This window comes from Acinonyx jubatus, chromosome A2, assembly GCF_027475565.1.
Source record: "Acinonyx jubatus isolate Ajub_Pintada_27869175 chromosome A2, VMU_Ajub_asm_v1.0, whole genome shotgun sequence".
Lineage (NCBI taxonomy): Eukaryota > Metazoa > Chordata > Mammalia > Carnivora > Felidae > Acinonyx > Acinonyx jubatus.
In genome coordinates this window covers 8,954,626-8,980,601 of record NC_069383.1, presented here as the reverse complement: position 1 = coordinate 8,980,601, position 25,976 = coordinate 8,954,626, and the positions used below count along the sequence as shown (strand labels likewise).

The window sequence follows — 25,976 nt, the reverse complement described above, 5'->3', positions numbered from 1 at the left end:
TAAATCACCATGTGGTTTGTTTCATTTAAAGTTGTGGGGTGCTTGGCTGGCTCAGTCTGTTGAGCGTCCGACTTGATTTCAGCTCAGGTCATGATCCCAGGGTTGTGTGATTGAGCCCCACATCAGGCTTTGTGCTGAGTGTGAAGCCTGCTCAGGATTCTCCCTCCCTCCCTCCCCCTTCCCCCACTTTCTCTCAAGGAAAAAAAAAGTTGAGGCAGAGACAATTTTTAGGAAAGAATTAGAACACAAGGGCACTTATGGAAACATGGCTAATGTAAAATAGAGAAGATAGAGAAGAAAAAAAATAGTCCAAGTAGGACTTGCCCCTCAATGTATCATAGAAGGAAAGTCAGTTGAGCAATGGACTCTTGGAAGTTCTACACTCTGTTTATCCGTTTAGTGATGGGTATTTGCGATGTTTCTAGAAGGGGGTGGTTATGAATAAAGCTGCCATTAAAAACTTACATTCAGATTTTCATGTGAAGATAGGTTTTCATTTTTCTTGATTAGTGGGATTGCTGGGTACGTTTAAGAAGCTGCCAAATGGTTTTCCTAACTGGCTGTACCATTTTAAGTTTTACCAGCAATGAATTAGAGTTTGCCTGCACAGCATTTTCATTAGCACTTGGTACTTCCAGAGCTTTTTCTCCTGTTGCTACTTACCGAGTTTCATATTCACATCGGTTTCCTTTGCCCCCTAAAATCCAAAGGGATGATGCAGACTCGCCTGTGTTTTTGTCGCACGTGCAGGAGATTTGGACCACAGCTAAGGAAATCTAAGCTTCAGAAACCTCATTCCTTTAGGAGTTGCAGGCAAACCCACCTGACCTTTGTCCCAGAAGAGGCGTTATCTGTATTGTATGGACTGCACACAAACCTGCCCTCTTCTCCAGAAAGAAGGATAGATCTACCTCCCCACCTGCTTGCTGTGCAACCCCCTTAAGGACAGTGCAGCACAAAAGCTCTTCACAGGTTGCACAAAAACATGTGCATTCCATGAGGAACTCTCTCCCAGCAGTGGGAAGATTTTGAATCGTCTTCCTTTAACTTCTTTTTTAAAGGATTTATGTTCCTTCTCAAGTCGTGTTTGTTAGGTTATATTTTTCCAGTGTAGTGACCATTTCATTTTAATTTTAATGGCCTAAGGCTTATTCCTAGTTTTTTGTTTGTTTGTTTTTCAATGGCATTATGGTTTTATTTTTAATCTCTGTCTATAGTTAATGTCCTCTCTCCACTTCTGTTGTTGATAATTTTGTTTTGGTAGATCAGGGTCACCACAGATTTTCCAATTTTACTTATTTTATAGAGAATTCTCTCTCCCTCTTTTTTAATGTTTATTTATTTTTGAGAGAGTGAGAAAGACAGAATGTGAGCAGGGGAGGGGCAGAGAGAGAGAGGGAGACACATAATCCAAAGCAGACTCCAGGCTCCGAGCTGTGAGCACAGAGCCCGACAGCGGGGCTCAAACCCACGAGCTGTGAGATCATGACCTGAGCCAAAGTTGGATGCTTAACCGAGTGAGCCACCCAGGTGCCCCGAGAATTTTCTTTTGACCCTCAATCTTTTTTATTCCCACTCTTCTTTTTTTCTAGTATATTCTTTGAGTTTATTCTGGTCTTTTCCCCTAACTTCTGATGTTGTAAACTTGAGTCATTAATTTTTACTCTTTTTTTTTCTTTTCTGCTATAGATAATCTTATAATTTCCCCCTCCAAATACTATTTTAGCTTCATGCCACAATTTGGTATCGAGTATGTTTTTATAACTAATTTGTTCTCAGTAGTGTTTAACTACCATTATGTCTGTCCTTCCTTCCTTCCTTCCTTCCTTCCTTCCTTCCTTCCTTCCTTCCTTCAGTGGTGTTTGTTCCTGTGTCGTCGTTGTTCGAGTTCTTTCAAGTTTACACAGCTAGGTGGTGGCACAATTAAGATTAAAATTGTCTTTATTTCCGAGCTTATATTTTTGTTTTGATTACTATTTAGTGTGACTTAGTAGCCCTGTATTCTGAGAATGCAGTCTGTTGGATACCAACTTTTAGACATCTACCATGATTTGCTTCAAGGCCCCAAATGGGTTTTTACCACATATTTGTCAATCCACCCTTAACAAGTATATGTAGCGTTTTCAAAATCCATAGCATTAAAGTTCAGAACTATTTTGTCTATATCATTCTGTGTTTAATAACTTATCTGATAGTATCCATAAGTAAAAGATTGATGCTTAAATCTCTTATCATGATGGTTTTATTGACAAATTCTTATTAACTTTATTAGTAGGAATGGTTACTCAAAAGAATTTTTTTTGATAGAGGGAGGGACAGAGTGTGAGCAAGAGCACATGAGGAGGAGAGAGGGGCAGAGGAAGAGAGAGAATCCCAAGCTGGCTCCATGCTTAGTGCAGAGCCCGACGTAGGGCCCGATCCCATGACCCAGGGATCATGACCTGAGCCAAAATCTAGAGTTGGATTCTGAACTGACTGAGCCACCCAGGCACCCCCAAAAGAATATTTTCTATATGCAGTTATTTACAATAAGAAATACAGAAGGTATTCCCTTTTAATTATTTCCTATGAAGGTAGTGAAAGAAGACAGAACTTTTTAGAGTAGGGGGGCATAATGTGCCATGTCTTCAGAGAAGATTCAGACTTAGTTAAACCATTTAGAGACAAAAAAAAAGTGCAAGCTAAATCTACTATGAATGAACCATTTCTTATATACCTATAATAAAGTAGACATTCTCATGATCTAATTTTGTTTGGCCAAGTTGAGAAACAATCTTGATTAACATTAGCTATGACCAGCCTATCTCTGTAAGTCAATGTGATTTCTACAAAATACATTTTTTATCTCCTTTTATACAGCCTGTTACTTTTAATTGCTAAGAGTAAATAGGCATCTCTGAAAGTAACAGTTATCCCAGTGAATGAGTATTTAATCTGTGGGTCTTTCTAAAATTCTGTCCTTAATTTAACTTGTTTTTGTTTCTTTATAATCTAAACTAAAACTAATAAATTTATCAGGTGATTGCTGTCCTCGTAGATCAGATAATACTATCTGATCAACCACCTTAGACTGCTTTGATTGGAAATTTTCTTTAAATTATACATATTTTCATTAGACATGGCCTTTCCCCATAGAATATGGCATTCAAAAAATAAACTAAAGGCACGAAGTACACAGAGTACGCAATTTTGGGCAGTTTACATGATCACTGACACCCTGTGCCAAATATCTCCTTAATCCTCTTTTTTTGGGTTATGGATAAATTTTAAAAAATCACATCAAAGTACTGTTAACTTGATTATCCTCATAAGATACAAAAAGTAAGAATAGTCTTGAGTTATCTTCCAAGTTTTATGTCTACATGATTTTTACTTGAATTTTCTCTATCTACATTAGATAGATAGGAGAATGATTTGCATGCACTGAGAAAAAAGAATAGTTCAATTATTAGTGATTAGCCTGTTGTAAAGTGTGCATTTTAAAACTGCATATCTTGATTTTGCAAAAACTCATATTTCTTTAGGACAATATTGTAGTGGAATCCTTTAAATTAGGGTACAGTTTTGCTGGAATGAACAAGTAGCTTTAAGTGTACTATGTGACCACAGTAAGATAGTTGTTAATAGCAAATTCCGTAAAGAATTCAGATTTTATGTATTACAAAATAGGAATTCCCTCAAATTTCTGACTTGGGAGGCTTTGACATGATCCATAAGATATTTTACACCATATAGGAATAAAGATTGAAAGCAGGAAGGTAACCAGAGAAACCATGTAATATCCGAGGTGTGAAACAATTAAGAGGTCCTAACCCCTGGAGTAGATATAGAAATCAAAAGTAAATGAGTATTTAAGGAACTGTAACTAGTATCTGATAAAGAAAAGCACAGGGGAAGATAAAGATAATAGAGGCCAAGATTTTAAGGAAGACTAAGATACTGGAAAATTAGGAGAATTCTAGACTGATGTCAAGAAGAAAGACCATCCTCTGCTATAGTCCTTCCTAGCTGGACTTACAATCAAATCAATTAAAAATCAATTTGAAAGTACATTTTAAAATAAAATTTAATAGGTGTATCTACGGGGAATCCAGACTTGAAATTCCAGACACAGTGAGGCAACATGAAGCTTATGAGCCAAGGAGAGGGTTAGGGTCTCATGATACAAAGGGGAGTATGTGTCTGTTCCTCACTCTCTTCTGGTACAGGCTTTTCTCCGATGTAAATGTAGGCAGTTGAGAGGGAGGCAGAGAGCTTTTACTGCATATGCTAGGTTTTGATTACTTTGAACTCAGAATAATCTTTATGCCATAGTGGCCCATCTTGGGGCAGGCCTGCCCTTGGCCTCCATAGTTCCTTCCTCTGAAACTTTCCCCAGGTTTTACACATTAATGGTTGAGCTGACACATTGTTCCGTCTTACTGAATCAGTCTTAGTCTGATAATAGGTCAGTTCACTTAAACTCACTTTAGGTGGTGATGCAGATGTGTTTTCAAAGGTAGGCCTATAGTTCAAGAAATCAGGTATTAGGCAAGAGGCATTTCTATGGCAACAGAAGAAAAGCAATGGTTGTGGATTAGATCAAAATATAAGTCAATTTCTGAGTTCTGAGGATAGCCAGTAGAGAAGATTTTAAGAGGTCAAGCTTGAAGCACCTTTAGGTAGAGGGAGAACAGGTAGTGGCAGTCTGACAGCTTTTTCCTGGTTTGTAGTTCACATGTCTCTGGAGATCTTGCCCACGGAACGGTAGGCATGCAGATTGCCTGTACATGAGCAGTGGTGCTGGTTTCTCTTACGGCAACGTCAAGTTGTTCGCAGTCAGCTTGCAGGCCTTCAGAACAGAGGGCAGTTTTAGTTCTCAACTGCATCCATCTCAGAAAGGTGGAAGAAAAAGTAAACAGTAGTTTGGAGAGTTGTAGTCATGTGCTAGAAGAAATCAAGATCTAGTCTAATTTGCAATAAACAGTATTAGAATCTCATATTTACTCTAGTATGTTACTGAAACATTTTTTTTCTCTTATGTAGTCATTCTTATTTTTGCCAAAGATAACCAAATTAACATGTTGCAGAATAAGTTTAGTCTTAACAACTTGGCCTAATTATTTACATGAGCACAACAAGAATAGTAATTGGCCATATAGGTTCTTTGAAATGTGCTTTGCCGAAACTTTTAATGAGGAATTTCTAGATTTGCCTGCATTACCTATTCATTTGGGTGAATTCTAGTCTTTTCCCAAATTATCTTGAGATTCTTGCCCCTGCCAGGAAGTGACCTTCTTTACTCACCTGTTAAGGCTGCAGGAAATTGTAAGCACGGCATCGGGCCAACACTTCCAAGAGGCTCTATCTCTCCATAAAGTCCACCTTAGTTCCTTAAAGCTATTTGGTCATATCTGAGTCTGTGCATGTCTCAAATGCAACAGTCCAGACGAAGCCTAGGTAACATAACCAATGTTTTCAATTTTATCCTGTTACAAGGAGAACAGATTCTTACGGAACTTATGCAAATAACAAGAATACTCACTGGGTTTTTTAATTCTGGAGGGTTCAGGTGAGAAGAAATGATCCATGTTTCATTTATGCTTATAATGGCATAATTTATCAAATTGCTATAGGTCAGTTAACTTGAGAGAAAAGATTTTGAAAGATCTGCAAAAACAAAACATTTTTAAAAGTTGGCAATGGTTTAACAGAAAGTCCTAACAACTATTATAATTATCTTCCTCAGTTCATTCAGTGCCATGTTAATAATGTTTATTTTGCTAGATCAGCTGTTTCTATTAGTTTTGGAAATTCTTAACCCGGTTTGGTTTGATGATCTTAAGGTTAATCAGAAACCTGAACTCAGTACTACAGAGTTCTTTCTAGGGATCTCACTGATGAAGAAACACATTTGCAACAGCAGCAGCATAACAGTAACTGTGAATGACAAGGCTTAAAAATGGCCATGGTTAAAGATTTGAGTAGAGTTCATTATGATGCAGTGGGCAAGGAAATTTGGGTATTTCTGTGACATACCACACCTCAAGATAATAACATACCAGGATATCAGATTTCTAAGGGGTTTTATACAAATTTAGAACACGTATTTTAATTATGATCTATGCAAATAATCTAACAAGGTTTAGGATTTACTTGACAATGCTTCCCATTTAACATCCCAAATAAGTCTAATTAGTTTCTCACAAAATCTCACAAAATAAGTCTAATTAGTTTCTCATAAAATCTCACAAAATTAGTTTCCAGGACCTCTCTGGAACATCTCAGGTAGATTGTGGTCAAAAGATTTCATTTTAGAATTTGGGGAAGTATGTCAAAAAATATCAAAAGGTTTGAGCATTTAATTGATTAGGATCATAGATCATTATAAAACACTATTTAATTATCTGTTTAACCAAAGTGGCCATAAAATATTTCAAAGGCAAATACAGAAAGTTACACAGCTATGAATAAAATTCTGCCCTTTTTTTTTTTTTTTTTGATATTAGGACTGAGTTTTGTTTTGTTTTGCTTTTAAGTAACCAAAAGACCTGTTAAACACAGGAAATTATTTTGGCAAAACAGAATCCTGGCTTTCTAGTCAGACAACTTTAAAGGTAAATAATTTACAATTTCTTATTTAAGAGCAAAACGGTAGTTCAAACCACTTTGTTCTTTTAGCAAGGAGAAAACAAAAGTTTTAATTTTGCACCAGTGTATTTTTTATAGTAAAACTCATTAAATTACTTAAATTTATTCTAATCTTAACCAGTATTGACCACATACAAAATTCCCTTCTAAAGATTCCTTCTCCATAAACCTTTTATAACTCTGTTTACATTCACAGTTTGTCCTAAGTTTTCCTTTTTTTAAATAACCAATCTCACTTGAGTGAGGTAAGTGGGCCAGGCCCAAGGACCCAGAGGGGTCCCATGGGACCAGCAGGGAGCATCTTGGCCTCATGCAGAATATAAATAAAATGTGAGCCAGGAGGAAGTGAAAACAGAGTTCGCTGTGTAGTGTAAGGGGCAGAGTATAGCAGATAGTGTCTGGGAGATTTGGAAAGGAGAGTAGAGTGAGTGTAGTCTGTCACTTGGGGTTAGGGGCTTATACTAAAAATGGGTCAAGGGTCTGTGTTCCTTCAGGAATTTAGGGTAGGGTCCAATCAAAGGCGAGTATCAGGTGAGTAATAGGTGTTATTTTATAAATCATTGAATGTAGGGGGTATTGACACCAGCATTGGCTGAGGTTTGTTTGAAGATATCACTATGGAACATGTTAGGGATCCGGTTCTTAGACGTCATCAGATTTTGGGGGCCTAGGATGAAATTCAGAGAACAGTTAAGTTTATTGTTTTCCACTTGGAACATAGCTTCTTTGTTTTTTTCAGATGCAAGGTGAAATATACAACATGAGTAAATGGAACCTAACAGAAAAACAGCAGAGATGGAGCCTTTCTAAAAATGGAGCCCCTTCAGCCCCTTATCTCTCCTCACCATGGGATTTTTATCCTCCTTATTCTTGCGGGACGTTGAGGGGTGAAGATCTCATTTTCTGTAGCTGCTTCAAGCCGAACGGGATTGTAGACCCTGTCTCTTGGGAGACATAAAAAGCTTGAACTATCTGATTAAATGAAGGGCTCCTAGGCTTCGGTTGTCTGACTCCGAGGTGCCTTTGAGGTCTCATCACAAGAATAGGATGCTCTTCAGATAACTTGTCCAACAGAGTTGTGTAAAACATGCAGCAGCAGTAGCCCCCGTTACCATGGGGGAAGACGTAGCATGATTACTGTTGTTATTAGTAGAAGTTTTCTCCACTAAAGGCGATCCATTTCGCTAAGATAGCTAGAAATCCAGTCATAGAGAGAACTAGAGAAGTCAAACACTGCCTTAATCTGGATCTGCAGGTCTGCTAAAACTTTGGGTACATTAGCTGAATTATCTGGGGTGTATATGCAACACCAAGGCTCAATAATAGCACAAGTTCCTCTATCCGAGACCCTCCTATTTTGTAATTCAAAGTTTGACAAGGAGAGCCCCTGCACAGTATATTAATGGCTTGTGTGCTATAGTTTGTTAGGGTCTTCATGTGCCAGATTGTGTATTCTATTCCCATTTGGAGCAAAAAAAAAAAAAAAAGGTTAACTGGTAATCAAATCACTGAAAGGCTGATCATGTCCAGTGGTGAAGTAAGTGGGGATAATTTGCAGGCATAGGTATTTCTTTACACCATGTCCCTTGCATCCAAGGAAAGCCTAGCGTACCATGTCCTATCCATCCAGGGGGTAGCCATGGCCACAAATTGGTGCCATGTAGCCATTGAGTTCTGTTGGGTGCACGCCATGTGATGCTAGGTGGTGTCATCCAATCAGCAAACCATTTGGTTGCTTGTAGAACAAGAGTATGAACACGAGCTTCTGGGGGAGCCATCCTAATTTGTGGGTGGCATTAGGCCATGCATCGTAGGTATGATTTCTTTGTTCCCAATACAAGAGGGCTTTTTTGGTTTAATTGGCCTACAATAGGAGTAAGCCACATATTTGAAAATAGCCATCATCAGTATATCTCATATTATTAGGTTTATTCCCCAAACAGCTTTCTTATCTTCATTTTGGAGTTGGCATATTCAGTCATGATTTTGATGGTAGGAAAAACGTCTTGCATGGCCTGGAGAATTCCACATAGTACTTACCATAGGCCAACATGAAACGCTTTTGTTAGTAATAGAGATGTCCCTGTTTATGCTGGTATTTGGTTGGTGTAGCATATCTTTTTTATATTGGTGTAAATAATGTGATTCGGTGCCCTGTAATGGACAGATGCTCCAAGGGAGGACTGAAGTGCTGAATGAAGGAAGGTGGCCACAAACCCAGCATGGACTTTTCTGTAAGCTGTCTGCATAGTGTTGAGTCCACTGCAAAAATAAGTTGGGGCTGTCTGATTTTGTTAGAGATAAGTATAAATAATGAAAGATACAGTTATAAATAACTTTAAAAGCTTCATTGAACTTTATTTTATTTATTGGTCCTTTGGAGCAGCAACTTTAGATCTTCCACAAGTTCATGGGTGTAGGCGGATGTTCATCTATGAGAGACAGGACCAAGAAACAAGTTTAATTCTCGATAAGTGCACATGGCTTGTTATCCTCCTTAGTCTTACAGCAATAGGGGTACCACGTAAAACTTGATGGGGTCCTCTTCATTTGGGTCTCCGTTGTTGTTCTGGAAATCCCCGCTTCCATTTTTTAATACTACCATACTCCCTGGTTCTGTTGCTCAGAACAGTGGCCATTCATTGGAGATGGAAGTGTCCTGTTTCCATGTTCTTGGATGGCCTGTTGTATTAGGACAATGTAACTTTCTTTTCCCTCAGCAAAATCGTATTCCCACTCATGTTTTTCCCCCAAAACGTATAGCTTACTTTGCTCACATACAGAGTTGTTTCCCTTATTTCTAGTGACCTTAATTACATTTATTAGAATTCTTTATTCCTAAAAACCTTAGTTTCTAGTGAAAACCAAGTAGTAAACAACTGTGAACCGTTTGTTATACCAGTACTTTTATAGATTAGCAAATTGGTGAATACATTTCATGATTTCCAGAAACATGTTTTTAATAGTACCAATTTTTAAAGTAAAGCACGGAACTGAGGTGCCTGGCCAGCTCAGTCAGTAGAGGAAATGACTCTTGATCTCGAGGTTGTGAGTTTGAGCCCCACATTGGTTGTAGAGCTTACCTAAAAATAAAATCTTTAAAAAAATAATAAAATAGGGGCGCCTGGGTGGCTTAGTCGGTTAAGCGTCCGACTTCAGCTCAGGTCACGATCTCACGGTATGTGAGTTCGAGCCCCGCGTCGGGCTCTGTGCTGACTGCTCAGAGCCTGGAGCCTGTTTCAGATTCTGTGTCTCCCTCTCTCTCTGACCCTCCCCCGTTCATGCTCTGTCTCAAAAATAAATAAACGTTAAAAAAAAAAAAGTTTAAAAAAAATAATAAAATAAAGACAAACCAAGTTTACGGACCTATACTTATCTTTAGGTTCTTTGCAGTAAGTACTATGTTTAGTACTTAATATTTTTCATCTTATTTGGAAATGATCTAAATGACCTAAAGGGAGAAATGATCCATTAAAGACGGATCAAGAAAGAAGACATATTTCATTATCCTTTTTTTAAAAATTCTTGCTTTGGATATAAAATATTAATATATCCCATGTTTATTGGGATTTTAAGGCATTACTCTCATCAGTTTAACAAATTTAGCTCATCATCTAACTCAACAAAACTCCAGAATTTCAGATTACCAGACATTTTGGAAGCCATCCACAAATTTACCTATAAATCTTTTAATCTTATTTACAACTGTTTAATCTGCTTGTTCTTAACAGTCGTGTTTCATTTATCCACAAAACTTCATGAGGCCTTAGACAAAGTCAACCAGTCTAATTTTTTTATTTGTTTGTTTTTTGACAAACCTGGAGCAGAGATGAGAAACCATTCAACCTTCATTTAACACAGGTGAAAGAAAAGTCTTACATTTAATGCAGAACTCTAAAGACAATTTTATTTTAATTAAACCAACAGCCTTAAATTAGCTTTAGTACTGAATATTTTCCCAGGTCATGTGAACTTGAAAAAACATTTTGGTTAGTTTCTATCTCTCAGAGTTTTGGAATGCCCAATTCTTTTAAGTGCTTACCTTTAAACCAACTAAGTAGAGGTCTTTTACAAATGAATTTTAGCAATACCATTTGGAGGCAGAAAAAATATTTTGCATTTCTAACATGTATGGACACACATACACAGACAAGATGCAAACAATCTTCTAGATTTTTTTTTATTTGTGGAAATGACAATACAGGCCCAGCTTCCAGATACCTCCCTTATTTTGTGTGGTGTGTGAAAAACCTTTCCCTAAAGTTATTCCTAATTCTATTTTGAAGCACATCTCCTATGTCCTAGAATAGATGGGGGTAGAAATTTACATCACAAGACAGAGAGAAAGCATCTACATTTTCTTCAAGGTGAAGATTTGGCACTTATCCCTCTGTTAGGACAGGTGCTCAGGTCTGGACACAAGTCATTTTAGCAGTTTATACTTTTTTTTTGAAATCTGTTCCCCTTTTATTTCTTCAGTTTCAGGCAATCGTGGGCTGTATTTACACTTTTTAAAGATATAAAATTTATAATTTCAAGGTACGGAAAGAATGCAACAAAAATTCCCCCAGAGTTTTAGGGTAGCTGCGACTTAAAATTCACCTTCCTTTCTCCTAAGTACAGGACAGTTTGTTCCAATATCTTGATCTTTTATAATATCTAGAAACCATGTAAGAGGAATAGGCGGGTTTTCGAGATGGGGAAAGATAGGTGGTCTTTGACTGATTTTAGAATTGCATTTCTGTTTTTTTTAGAAATTTATAAAACAGTTGTTTTTAATTCTCCAAAGAATAAGATTACAACCTTAGTATCAAGTGATTGGTCTGCTTTTTTAACTGAATTTGGTTCTTTTATTAGGGAGATTTTTAACAAAAATTGTAATTAAAAAATTTGTACCTTTTTAAAACCTGTATAAGGCATTTTAACAAAAGCCGACTTTCTGGGTACATAATTCAACCTGGCTTCTATTGAATATTGGCCCTTCAGAGATCATTTGTAGGAGGGCCTAGGAGAAATTTTTGGTCCTGATTCCTCTGAAGGGGGGTTGTGAATAGTCATTTTAGTCACTTATCTTTTTATTTTTTAAGTTTTTGGGGTTTTTTTGTTTGTTTTTTAAGAAATCTCAACACCTGACATGGGGCTTTAACTTAACAACCCTGAGATTCAGCTGCACTGACTGAGCCAGCTGGGGGTCCCCCCCCCCCACTTCCTTAATATTTTTCATCTCTAAATTTGGTAGGATCTTTTCTAAGTGGAGGGTAGAAGTTCTTTATGATTTAAAAGATTTTGCTACTCTCCAGGGGACAGGAATTCTTTTGTGGTGGGGGGTCTAGGATAACACGTGAAAAGAGATCACATACACTTCCTGAAGCTGGTATGATCATTCCCTGGAAGGTAGGAGCCAAGCAAGCCTGTTGCCATTCTCAGAATGCTTTCCTGGCTTCCAGCATTTACATGAGCACCCTGTATACTTTGAACCTGGAGATTAGGCTTGAATGCTCCCTGTAAATTTTATAGGGAAAGCTAAGTTAAAACCGGCAAATGAGGCCAGATTTTCAAGAAAATTTACATTGGATGTGGACATTTATTTCGACTTAAGTCTAATTTCTGTGATTTTATTTTGTCAAGGGAGTTCCTAAGGCTAGCCGTTATACTAATAAGACAATTGAGAGCGCTCTGTGAAGTTTAGTTTTCTTTTAAATATAGCCACTTTAAAGGATCAGTCGTCTGGCCACAGACGGATAGGATCTAACAGTGACTCAAACTAGTTAAGCCTTAATAGCTTAACAGAAGACGCAGGATGAGACAGGCATGTGTGGTACGGCCCCATGATCCAGAAGTTTACCCCCAGGTAGTCTAAGAAAAAAACCTTCACTGCACAGGCAATAAGGATAGTGTGGTGAAAATGGTGTCTTTGGTCTCCCACAAAATTGTGAGGTGCCTCTAATGGGGTTTTGGAGTGATGGGAGGGAAGTGTTCAGAGCTGACAGTCAAGAAAGGATTGCTGAAGGTGTCTTTGGTGCAGAAAGGTGATTGTATTAAAGCACGGGGACAGGACTCCCAGGCCGAAAGAACTGCCCTGGGGGTATGAAGAGTGATTGGTCCCATTCTATGGAATTGTGGGAGGTTAAGGCTAAAGGGAGGCCTCCAGAAGGACTTTGATATGCTAAAGAGGACTCCTAACACGCCTGGAGCCTTGCTGTTGTGAAGCTCAGGTTGTTTTTCCTCTAGTAGGGCATTGACATTAAGATAGTAGGGGGTTCCTGGAGGAATGTTATACTCTGTATTTGCCTCAGGTGTTGGTCAGTGGGCTGCAGGTTATTTTACTGGCCATTTCCTTCTTGCAGTTTGTTCCCCACAAAGGGGAGGGGAAGGTGATCTTAGGGCTTCAGGAAACCGAATCCATAGGTTTCTGGAGATTAGGCTATTGATAAGATTGCCCTTTTCTTGTAATTTACTAAGGCATTTGTAAACTGATGGAGATTCATGTCCTGTATGACTGTGATCTCTGTCAGTTAACCATTTGTGTCCTTTCCTTTATTCTTGGGCAGCCAGGAGTGCCCGAGGAGTATCACCTATATCCCACCTTGGGGAGGGAGTGCTAGCTTGTACTTGGCCTTCAGCTTGCCTTCTGGTCCCTCACCACCTCCAGTCAGCAGAGGTGATAATCTTTGACCCATGTTAGGTGATACTGGAAGGGCTCTTTCTAGCAGTAACAAGCAAGAGATGTTGAGTTGGCAAAGGTTCCTTTGTGCTGGACCCTCTCATGACAAACACCCCCGAGAACTGAGAGCTGGCATGGCCAGAGAAGAGACTGAGAGAGACATCAAAAGATCCACAGAGAGATCTAGAGAGAGAGGCGGGAGGGAGTTGGATCCCCAGTCTGTTCAACTGGCCACCAAGTTGCACCCCAGTAAGTGGAGAACACAGAGAATATTTTCACTGGTCAGAAAGCTAGGCTCTTAGGACACAGAACAAGAGGAAGGGAAAATATATGCACATGAACAGCCTTGACTAATCCTTGGGTCTTTTGGAGCCATATTAATACCTAAGAGGGATGGTCCTGTGGGGTTGGAGGCTGATGTGTTATGGTGTTATCTCGAAGCATGGAAGTTTCTTGAGGTTGGCAGTGTAAATCTACCCTGTTCCGTGACCAACTTTATCCCATCACGGGGTTTTACTTGAGGTGGCAAACACTTTAACAGCTTTTAAGTGCCTGACTCATGCCTGATGAGGTTTTTTGGGGGTGATAGTAGGGTTCGCGGGGTCTGGAGCTGGCGGCCAAGAAAGAATTCTTGAAGACATCTTTGGTGCAAAAAGGTGATTTTATTAAAGCACAGGGGCAGGACCCGTGACAGGAAGAGCTGCCCAGGCACCGTGAGGAGAGACTAGTTGTATATTATGGAGCTGGGGCAGGTAAAGTCCCGGGGAAGTTTCCAATGAGATTTTCACATGCTAAAGGAGACTCACAAGATCCTGGAGGCCTAGCTGTTGTCGCTAAGGTTGTTTTTCCCTCTAGCAAAACATTAGCATTAAGGCAGTAGGGAGTTCCGGGAAGAATGTTTTACTCTGCCAGCCTCAAGCATTTCCAATGGGCTTCAGGTTATAAGGAAATTTAATTTTATCTGCCATTTCCTTCTGCCTTTGTTTCCCACATCAGTGCCCACCAGTTTTGCGGCTCTGGCTTCCAAGAGGTCCCCTAACAACAGATGACAACACCATGAATGACAAAGACAAAGGGAAACAATGACCATCTCTGGGAGGAAATGAAGGGATCAGTAACCAAAGAGTACTCCACCAAATTTAACCAAAGAGTTGCTAGGCCCAAAGAGCTAGTTCCGAGATTTGTTCTCCTGCTAATCTAAATTTAGAAAGAGAGAACAAGGGCTCTCACCATTCTCACTCCTTCCGACACTGCAGATAGAGATACCGGGATGCTGGCATGGTAAGAAATGTTACCTTCTACCTGGCTGTTCCTCAGGGTACAACAGCTGAAATCCACAGACCAGATACCCCAGAGACAATGAGCAACATAAAGCTTTTAAGAGCTAAGGATTGAGGGAGTGTCTGAGGATACAAAGGGGAGGTAGACCATTGGGAAGGTAAAAGGAGATGTTTGGAAAAACAAAGATTGCTGTTATGCAGATGAGTTTCTTAGGCTGACTTTGTTAGTAGCTCTCTTCCTGGTATAGACTCCTTTCCAATGTAAATGTAGGCAGTTGAGGGGGAAGCCAAGAGCTTTTCCTGCATCTGCTGGGTTTTGATTACTGTGAACTCACAATAATCTTTATGTCAAAATGGCCCGTCTTCGGGCAGTCTGCTCTTGGTCCCTACACTGACATAGCCAACTGAATATACTCGTGACATTTGGCGATAAAATTGTCAGAGACCATGCTAGGGATTTTGTACATATACGTACCAGTCACTGTTCTGATCAGAAGCGGAGGACACAGTCAAAAGTGTTTACCTAGATAGAATTTAGTGAAGAGACAATTAACAGAAATGTGGCTGGATTTAAGAGAACAAACAAGGAATGCTGAGACACTCATGAACTTGAAACCCAGGGCAGCCATTACTATTCTTGGGGCTACAGAGCAAAGGGGAGAAACAAGATTACCAAAGACCATTGAGGGCTGGGGCCACGAAAGATAGGCTGCCTGAGAAGAGCTGGCCATCTGTTGGCATGCCCACTGGCAGAACGTAATCTGGTACCAGAGGGTGAGGCTCCCAGGAGGTCAGAAAATAAATCTGGGTAGGAAGAAACTGGGAGGACACACACAAAGCAAAATGTACTTGTGGAACTTAGGATTCAAGGCTCATGTGTGAAAAGGGAGGGAGAATAACATCTTTAAAAATCCACAGAAAAATTAAGAATATCCAATGAGGAGGATGGAGAAGTGATTTGAGATAAAATAAGATGTGCAAAATAAAAATATTCTTGAATAAGAAAGATTAGTTACCACTAACGATGGAGGATGTTGAAGAAAAGTCAAATAACCAAAATTTATTGCATAATCTTCAGTGGTCTTCCTGATTTCTCTTTCAGAAGATAAGACAGCAGGGAGCAAATGCTGAAGCTTTAGTGTGTAGAGAAAGAGAGAAATGCAGAGCACAATCCACTTATTTGAGAAATTTTGTAGTGGAAGGGGGTAGAAAACTAGAACTAGTCAAAATGGAGAAATATAATGTAAAATGTTGTTTTTATACACCGCCCCCCCCCCCCCACTGTGAAAGGTGCAGTTCAAATATATTGGGGAAAAAAATTAGCTTCTGTAGACCCAGGAAGTGTCTGTTATTTCCGCTTTTTCCCTGTATCTTGAAGAAATATTACCAGGTATTAATCTTGCTATAGAGTATCAAAATGGTAGGAAGTGTAGGTATATTAAAGTGGGAAAGAATAGAGACATTATTAATGTTTGAATCTGAGAATACATTTGACATCAAAATTGTTAATATCTCATGACATAAAGTTATCCTAATGAAGAATTATGCATTTTGAAATACACAGTTTAAAAATAGCAATTTACTTTGCTCATACTCATGTTCACCCTGAATAAAAGTTGATCCTATGTATGAAAGCATTTGGTTGCATACTTAGGAAGAGCTATGCTCTGGGTACATCCAAGTATATTCTCAAATTCATTGCTATTGAAACATCAAATACTCGAGAAGAGCAATGTTTATAGAGGAGAATCTGAAGGCAGTACAATGCATTCATTTTTCTAGATACTCTGACCTATTTCTAGATTAAGCCAGTCAGCAGAGAGCCAATACTACATTTAGAGTCTTGATTACCATTGTAAACTTGTTTTCTGAATTGTGTTTTGGCATTTTTCCATGGGGTTACATTGAAGTAAACCTGAAGAAACCTCTGTGAGATTCCATGTTATCTGCTTATGCAGATGTCATCCAGCATTTTGTTCCTTGTGTAGCATGGTTCCCTTTACAAGAGGACTCGTTCGAGAAATTTCTTTCTGGGCTCTGTAACAGGAGTCTTATGCTTCTTTAAGCAACTGGCTAGATTTTATTGTTACAGACAAGATGAACCTCACAACTGATTGTGTCTCCATCTGAGTAGAATGCCAGGAATCTTGGAGCCAGAGTTTTAAACACAACCCCACAAAAAGTATTGTGGTTTGTCTTCATCAAAGTGGTATATGGGTAAATATTTTTAATCAAATATCACAAAAAGAATTTCATTTAAATAGCAAAGGTCCGCATCCCAATATCTTCTGCTCTCTGGTTCCATCCCCCCCCTATATACTTAAATAGTATTTTGTTTACTTCTTTACTTAGAAATTACCTATGGGCTACTGACTTCTTGATCAGTTTGTAGTTAGCTAACGTCTCCCCCATATCTGGCCTGCTTTTAGAAATGATATCAAATATTTAATTTTTTTAAAAATTTTGTTCCTTTTAATACTAGTAAGTGGATTTGCTATTCTGTGGAGCTTTGGTAATATCTCCTGACTCACGTGAAGTACATGGATATTATCCATTGTGTCCTTTTTTTCTATGTTCTTTCAAACATTTCCATCTCCAAACTTCTGTCAGTTATGTTGTATTTGAGCACTGTCAAGTTTGATAACACTGCCTTTGTTTTTCTTACTTTGTCTATGTATTCATTTCAAATATTGACCAAAGAAAGGCAACTGAGAATATTTCATTATTTTCATCCTTTCTTATGGCTTCATATATAAGATGAAGAAAAACTGAGGGAAGTTTGGAGAGAAAAATAATATAGATGCAAAAATGTTGAATTTAAGTTCAATAAAATATATAGTAGAGGGAAAAAAAGAATACACAACAGATTTCTCTGATGCGATTTAAACTGCATGTGTGATATTATAAGTACTAAGAAAAAGTTTGGCAGTGTCTTAAAAATTTAAGCATGCATCTACTCTGTGACTCAGAAAGTCTCCTCCTATGCATTTACACAGATGCTCACAGCGATGTCATTCCTAATAGTAGAACCTGGAAACTGCCCTAGAGTCTCTCAACAGAAACATGACTAAATAAACGGTTGTGCTGTATTTGTACAATAAAATAGTACCTGGCAGTAGAAAGAAAGAAACCATGGACCCACACAAAAGCATGGTGAAATCTATGTTACTCTGAGTGAAGGTAATGTTTGATCACTTTGATAAGAAGTACAAGAAAAGGCAAAGTTAATCTCTTGTAAAAGAAATTGGAGAAGTGTTCGCATAGGGTTGGGGTTCCTATTAACTAAGGTGGGTGTTGACTAAGGACACTGATAAGGGTGGTTGCTGGGTTAATAGAAATGTTCTGTATCTTGGTGGGGAGGAGTTTGCATGGGTGAATGCATTCTTTAAACTGATCAAACTGTTCGCTTAAGATCTTTGCAATTTACCTTTATAAATTATACTGCAATTTGGAAAAAAAAAACCCTCTTGATGCCTACATAATCTGTAACTTATTGGGAGAACGACAAGTGATCATATACAATTTTACTATTCAGTATAGTAAATGCTATGATAGTCATAAAAATTCATATAGCATATGAATTGATATATAGAATATGATATAGCATAAAATTTCAGAAATGCTTGAACAGTTGGAGTTGCCACAGTCCAAAGGGTATGTTTTTAGCAGAGTTCGAGTGGATTATCCATGTGAACATCTGAGATTTGATGTGTGTGTGTATGTGTGTATATGTGCGTGTGTAGTTTCACTTTTCTCCTAGCATTTATCCCCTGATTTTGACATAATTTTTGCCTGATCGTTTTCCTTTTTCTGCATGATCTCTGTGATTTCCACTTTACATACTTATAATGATGTCCCTATGGCTCTGGGAAAATTTTATTGATTAGCCTAGGGTCTTCAATCAGACTAGGGTTTTTTTGTTTTGGTTTTTGTTTTTTCTCTCTAGGATATTATCAAATGTGGTTAATTTACTCTGGGTGGTTACTGAACTGGCTTTTGGTACATCCAAAAATAACAAGACCTACGAAATAGAAACAGGTGAGGGTTAGGAAATGCTTTTTATTCATTCGTTTAATGAGGCAGTAAATGGATACTCATTGAACCAACCAGTGTGTATGGGCGTGGTATATAGTGATGGACCAGAGGTTTGATCACAGACTTCAAAGCTGACTTAACATACTTCTGAAATGTCCTTAGGTGGCTGATTAAAAACACAATGAAGGCATTTCAGTTGAGTGGAGAGAATAAGTATGGGATGTTATGAGGACCCCTGTAGAGCAGTGGGGAATTGAGGAGGGAGGGTCAGGGAATGTCCTTGCCTTCAGGAAGCACCGTCTGAGCTGAGTCCTGCAGGCCAAGTTTGTACAGACAAGAGAGTTGAGGTGACAAAGCCAGAGCTGGAGCGTGACAGATGCAGTATTTTATGAAAGGTCTCCTTTTCTTCCTGCTTCAGCACGGAGTGTGACCAGGCCTGGCGAATCACATCAAGGCTGCAAAATGGGAAATCTATTTCTATATTTTGATATAAAGTGTTAGCATGGGGAAAATAAAATTTAAAATCTGGCAAGAAACAAAATTCCACTTGAAGTGATTATAGTGATCACAGGTTTATGAACATCCACTTCAGCAAAAATCAGTATGTTTCGATTGCAGCAGAGATATTTTATATTTTAGGAAAATAAGATCTCTCTCACATTAGGAAATATTCATGTGTGTTGTTTTTCTCACATTATTTCCCATGCAGGGAACTTGTCAGTAGTACTAAGATCTCCTCCGAGGCTTACTTGCACGATAGCTGTGTGTGGCAGGTGCACACATTTTTTCAGTCTTAAACAAAACCTTTGCCGGAAGATGCACAGTCTTACTCATTTGCTATAGAAGCTTGTGATCCTTCATTTTAGGTTTCTTGAAAGGTGAAGTTTTAGTGAGGACCACATATTTATTCTTCTCGTAAAATGCTTCATAAGTTACACTTCAGACCCCGTAATAGTGAATTTGAGGGAAGTGTTAGTTCATGCATCACACACTGCATATTTCTAAATCCTTCTATATTTTCCTCCAGTCTGATAAATTATATGCTTCAAGGGATGACAGGATGCTTTCCCAAACTTTATTGGTTTTTAAATGCCAAGTGGCTGAAAAGTTTTTCGATGATTTTAGACTTTTGCATCCTTTCTGAGTTGAGGGGAAGATTCATCAATTTGAAAGATTCTCTGAGACCCCAGTTGGCAAGCTATAGCCTGTGGGCTAACTCTGGTCCCTGTGCCTTTAAAGTCTGTGAGCTTTGATGGTTTTTACGTTTTTTAAGTGTTGTTAAAATAAAAAGGAAGAAGAAGAAAAAGAAGGATATGGTACGGAGAGATACTGCTAAGCCTAAAATATTAACTGTTTGTTACTTTACAGAAAAAATTGGCCTCTTCCTCTCTTAGGCCATGAAGCTAGAATGAATATTTAGTGCACATGGTGGGAAATTTTTGGTTATTAAAACTTCAGCGATATTTAGATGATAAAATTAGCATTCTGAATAACTCAAAATGTGTTTTTGAAAAATTCTCTTTGCTGTGTATTTTTATTTTAAGTTGTTATTTCAATTCCAGTCAGTTAACACAGTGTTATATTAGTTTCAGGTGTACAATACAGTAATTCAACACTTGCATCCATCACCCGGTGCTCATCGCCACGAGTACCCTCCTTAGTGCCCTTCACCTGTTTTCCCCATTCTCCCACTCCCCTCGGCTGTATTTTTTAATAATTAATAGGGCAGTTACACTCAGGTGGCAGCACAGGTTCAAATTGTATTACCCTTAGCTTTACTAAGCTTAAAGCCTTACAGGTTACATAAATGCAAGGTCAGTTAAAAACCAAAACTAAAACAAACCCCAAAACCCTACCCTGCTAAGCCTATGTGCCAATCACAGCCAGTAGAGGACCTGTAATAGCCGTGACATACAATTCACAAGCTCCTGTATGTTGATTTTTCAGTCTTATGGTGATGAATTTGTCAGTCGTTTTCATATATCCACAAAACATGTATTATCGTGTGACATTTGTCTAAATGAAGGTTGAATTTTAAAAGCATATTGTTTCGTTCATCTTAATTTTTCGATTTTCCATGCAGATTTCCAGTTCTAAAAGGTTTTGTAAATATAAGCTGACTGTTTTAGCTTGTGTTTTCTTTCTTTTCACATGTTTTCACATGTGAAATGCTGCAAGTGGATGTGGGTCCGATTATGTGAAAAAACAATGCTTCAAGACCTCTGGCAGGGTGCTCACTGCCACTGAAATAAGATGTACTAAAGCAGACCAGCCTTTCTTTCCTTTTAGTAAACACGGTCATCCAAACTTAATTATTTCTGTTAAAAGCTGCAGAGGAGTTTTTGCTGATGGCCACAATGGGAGCCTGGTTGGGGAAAACGCATAAGAAAAGAAAATACCAATTTTTGTCAAAATTTGTGGAAATAAAATTGAAGAAATAGGGCAGTGGAGGCACAGATGCTGTACAACAAATGGGCCAGAAATCAAATGTGCATCCAAAACGTGGTGTAAAAATTATCTATGAAACCTTAAATTTGGTATTTACAAATATGCAGTATTAAATATTAAAAATAAAACGTGTTGTGCCTAAATAGAAAACCTTTATTCCCAGCTGAAAATTTGATTCTCAAACAAAAGTCAGCATGGGCGTGATGATTGTTACTTTGTTAGCTATTCGACATCCAGTAACATCTCTGAGACTGAGTTTCCTGATTTGAAAAAATAGCAGCCCTCCCAAACTGAAGAGTTTTCCATGTGGCCCCAACAATGCAGTATGCACTAGGATTCTTTAAATACTAAAGTGATACATAAGGATTAGATGTTGTTTTTATTAAATCAATGGTTGCGTCTCTTCTGATGTTTCTTAACTTTTCCAAATGCTGCTGTATGAAAGGAGACATTTCACATATATTTATGCCTTTATATCAAGGCAGTGATGGGTAACATGGGCACTCTTTTGACATGTTTGAGACTTCAGTTAAAATAATGTCTTGAATGTCTATATGCTTGGAAGTGAAAAGAAGTGCAAAAAAATCCCAATTTACTGATGATGTGAACACTGAAGAAAATACCATAGGATACGCATTTGTTCATAAATAATAAATGTGCCCTCTCTGCGAAGCTCACCTTCAGTAAAACGGCACTGTCTTAAATGTCTCAAATTCTCTTGACCTTTCAGTGTGAGAGTGAAGTCTTAAATGCAGTTTATCTAAATCTTCACTAATTATCTTTCCATTCAAATATCTTTGTATTTGTCGGTATTTATTCAGTTGCTTAAAAAACAAAAATCAGAAAAAAAATGAGGAAACAAGGCAAAGAATCAAAAAGCCCAGGGGTTTCCTTCAGCACGTTCTGGATTTAGAGGCTGTTATGTTGTTTCCGCAGATGTGCCTGCTTTGTCTTTTTCTGACGTCCATCCCTTTATAATAGCAAGATGACCAGCAGGGCCTTTATGGAAGGAGAGCCAATTCCCAGTAGTTCTGTGTTTTGTTTTGTTTCCTCCTCTCCCATGTGGCTCATTTGGGATCCAGATTGTAGTAAGCGTCCTGTCTCTTCTCTCAGGACTCACCTCCACACCCCCATTCCTCCCTTCTTCCTGAACCGCCCCAGTCCTTGGGAGTTTTTGTCACCAGATCATTCCATCCACTACTATTCTATTTATTGCATTATGCTATTGTCTTCTGTTCTCTTGGGAACTTCACTTTATTCAGGGAGGGGGATGTTAGTGGCCATGCTCTTAACAGTTATAAGATGTGTAACTTTAAAAAAAAATAGTTTATTTTTGAGAGAGAGAGTGGGAGAGGAGGAGCAGCGAGAGGGAGAGACAGGATCCAAAGCAGGCTGCATGCTGACAGCACAGAGCCTGATGCGGGGGCTTGAACTCATGAACCATGAGATCATGACCTGAGCCAAAATGAAGAGCCAGACGCTTAACCAGCTGAGTCACCCAGGTGCCCCTAAGTTGTGTAACTTTTTTGCTTGAAACCCTCCGATGGATTTCCTTAAGCTTAAAATGAAATACACAACGTTATCATGGCTTACAGGCCCTCCTTGCTCTGGCCTCCACCTCTCCAACATCTTCTACCCTGTTCTTCCTTTCTTGACCGTGCTCCAAAAGCACTGGTTTCCTTACTGTCCCCAGAACATGCAAAGTATGCTCAGGGCATCTGCATTTCTGGCTTTTCTTTCTCCTAGGCATGTAATTTAATATGTACCAACATATACATATAATGCAACTTTGTGTCGAATGAATGTGTGTGTGTGTGTGTGTGTGTGTATTCATTCTGTATTTATTTGCTGCCCCACTATGTACTTTAATAACAAATACCATGAGAACTGAAACTCTGTGTTGTTTACTTCTGTAACCCCAGTGATTTCAACAATATATTGTCCATCGAGGCTCTTAGCCTTTTTCTAAGTAAATGAATAAGTGAAGGGATCAGTAAATGAACGCATGTATGAATGACATTCTGCAACACATGTTAAAATGGTCTCATAGGGGCGGCTGGGTGGCTCAGTCAGTTAAGCGTCCGACTTCAGCTTGGGTCACGATCTTGCGGTCCGTGAGTTCGAGCCCCGTGTCGGGCTCTGGGCTGATGGCTCAGAGCCTGGAGCCTGCTTCCGATTCTGTGTCTCCCTCTCTCTCTGCCCCTGCCCCGTTCATGCTCTGTGTCTCTCTGTCTCAAAAATAAATAAATAAATAAATAACTTAAAAAAAAAATTAAAAAAAAATGGTCTCATAAAGTTGGGGGCCACCCTGGGCTATAGTGTGGCCTCCGCTCCTCCTGATTGTGGTGGATTAAGAGTACACAGCAGACAACATTTTTGAGAAAAGCTAGATGCTGTCACTCAAAAGAAGGTTGCTGAGAAGGGCGAGAATAGATACCTACCCCTTTACTGTATTTCTTGATCAAATTTTGTCAGCAAGATACAAAGAAGGTGCCCTACCTAAGCGTTAACAGTCCTGACATAAAGCTCAAATAATGTCCAGTGAAGGCTTGAGGGAAGGTGTGGCCATTCTGAAAAGGCAATGGTAGACACAGCTAGGATGAGGAAAGCCCAGGAGAACACGAGATCATCCCTGAAGACCATCCAGTTTTCACCGCGTTCATCTGTGTGTGTTAGACCAAATATTACCCATCGTGCAGATTGTTGGGACATCTAAATGTTAGACAAAATAGCTTAAATCCTGAAGAAATCTTTCAGTATGTGCCCTACATCACTAGGTCTTGCATTGCACTTTTTGTGTTTTGGAGGCCAGGAGTGTGACTGAAGAGTACCGATCAGGTAACAAACCCTGTAACTACAAATTGAGTCAGTTGTGCTGTGTGTGCGAAAGTAAACCAGAACCTCCTGTTTCAAAGCCACTATGTACTTTTTGTCAAAAGCGTGTCTTTATTTGCTACTTATCACTTTTATGTATGCAAAAAATTGTTACAAAATCGTTTTGTAAAAGGTAAAATTTCTGTTTTTGTAATTCAAAAACCTCAGGTCTAAGTACAATAGATTAGTAATGTAATATGGTACTTATGTTGTAATTTTTTGTGATTAAAAAAGGGAAGTTTTGTATTTAAAATTTTTATTTCAGTGTTTAAGAGATCATATAAACAAATATAAAAGAGGATGTCATGCGGCATGCACCATTACAAAAACTCAGTATATAGGGACAACTAGATTATATGTATGAAATTAAAACACCTGATATTTGAAATGGCACAAACATCTATTTCTCATTTATTTGACTTACGTCTTCTAAATTATGATGGTCTCTTGCTTTAAATCTTCCTTGAATTATAATTTTATAAGTTGATGTTTTCCCTATCATTAGATTGTGATCATTTTGAGTGTAGTGTCTATGGCTCCAGACATCTTGTGTTCCCTGTATTATCTTCTCTATAATTACTGTGGAATAGAGGTTGTTTTTTTTTAATATTTTTATCTTTATCCATTTCAAGAAGGACGGAGAGAGCGATTGGGGGAGGGACAGAAAAAGAATGGCAAGCAGGCTCTGCACTGTCAGCATGGAGCCCGAAGGGGGCTCGAGCTCACAAAATGTGAGACCATGACCTGAGCTGAAACCAAGCGTCAGATGCTTAACCAACTGAGCCACCCAGGTGCCCCGGGAAATCACTTTTTTGATAGAATCCTCTGTAAATGAGGAAAATTGGAATGAACACATTTCTGAGCAACTTGTAAATCTATTAATGTGTTTATGCCAATAAAAGGTAGAAAACCGTGGCCACTTGCATGGCATGTTCAGCTGTTCTTTTTATATAACTGATATTGAGAAAATTTTCACATTTCTAATGGTGCCACAGGAAGGTAATGCAGAGAAGATTTTTAGAAAGCAAGAAATATGGTTGGAGTCTGAAAAATAGTTTGCAATGAAATGCACACTAATAGCACTCATAATTTAAATGTTTACTGGATACTGCATTGGGTACCGTATAGTGTTTCATTCTTCTCATACATGTGTATTTTCTCCTTTGAAACGGCCCGTGGAAATTTTGGCCTACTTCCCATTTAAAACCGGACTTGTTTTCAAATTAAGGGGGTATAGTAGTTTTTTCAAATTGGCGATCGTAGAAAATATAAAATCCTGCCGTTGGATAAGAAAATGTAAGTTTATTTTAGCGCACAGAAAACGTGGTTGTTTCCAGAGTATGTTTTCCCTTCCTTTTTTTTAACCCCTTTCCTTTTTTCCAGGCATTTCCTGGGAACATCAATTCTGACGGCGTGGTACGGCATGATTTGCAGCACGTGGTCATTGCCCGCTATGTGCGCATAGTGCCTCTGGACTGGAACGGAGAAGGCCGCATTGGGCTCAGAGTTGAGGTCTATGGCTGTTCTTACTGTGAGTACCTTTTGGAATTCGCAGTTGATTTTGTCATCTTCATTGACTTAGTAATTTGTTTATTTTTGATTCTTTCACATGACTTGCTTTCTCTGATGGTAAACTCCCTCGTTTTGTATATGAATAATATGCAAGGTTATTTGTATGTTAAAATAGATCTTTACATTTTTACACAAACAGGCATATAAAAAATACCTTAAACAAAGGATTCGGGAATTGATTTTTGTTTAGTAGACTAAATGGCAAAGCTTATTAATTAAGTTGCCCAGAGTCTTATGAAATATTTAAGAAGCAGAAACTTGCAGTATTATCCATCATTTTGATAATTTGCGATGGATTTTGGATACATTCTGGAGGACGTCCTGCCACTTGCCTTCGGTTACACCTTTTACTATTTTAAAGCTAACCAGTAAGTTTTAATGTCACTGATATTTTACATATCTATAAGTTTTATTTGCTTCATTTAAAAGTTGACTTGGGGACGCCTGGGTGGCTCAGTCAGTTAAGCGTCCAA

At 38.5% G+C, this 25,976-nt stretch overlaps 1 protein-coding gene across 2 annotated transcripts in view; it reads left to right on the top strand.

The window, feature by feature from the left end:
- The window catches only part of CNTNAP2 (contactin associated protein 2), a 1,948,817-nt gene that overhangs the window by 795,392 nt on the left and 1,127,449 nt on the right, over positions 1-25,976 (top strand). For both annotated transcript variants that reach the window (XM_027075690.2, XM_053217934.1), the window contains one exon: positions 25,315-25,462. In XM_027075690.2, the coding sequence (XP_026931491.1) occupies positions 25,315-25,462 (148 nt within the window). The remainder of the gene's footprint in view (positions 1-25,314; positions 25,463-25,976) is intronic.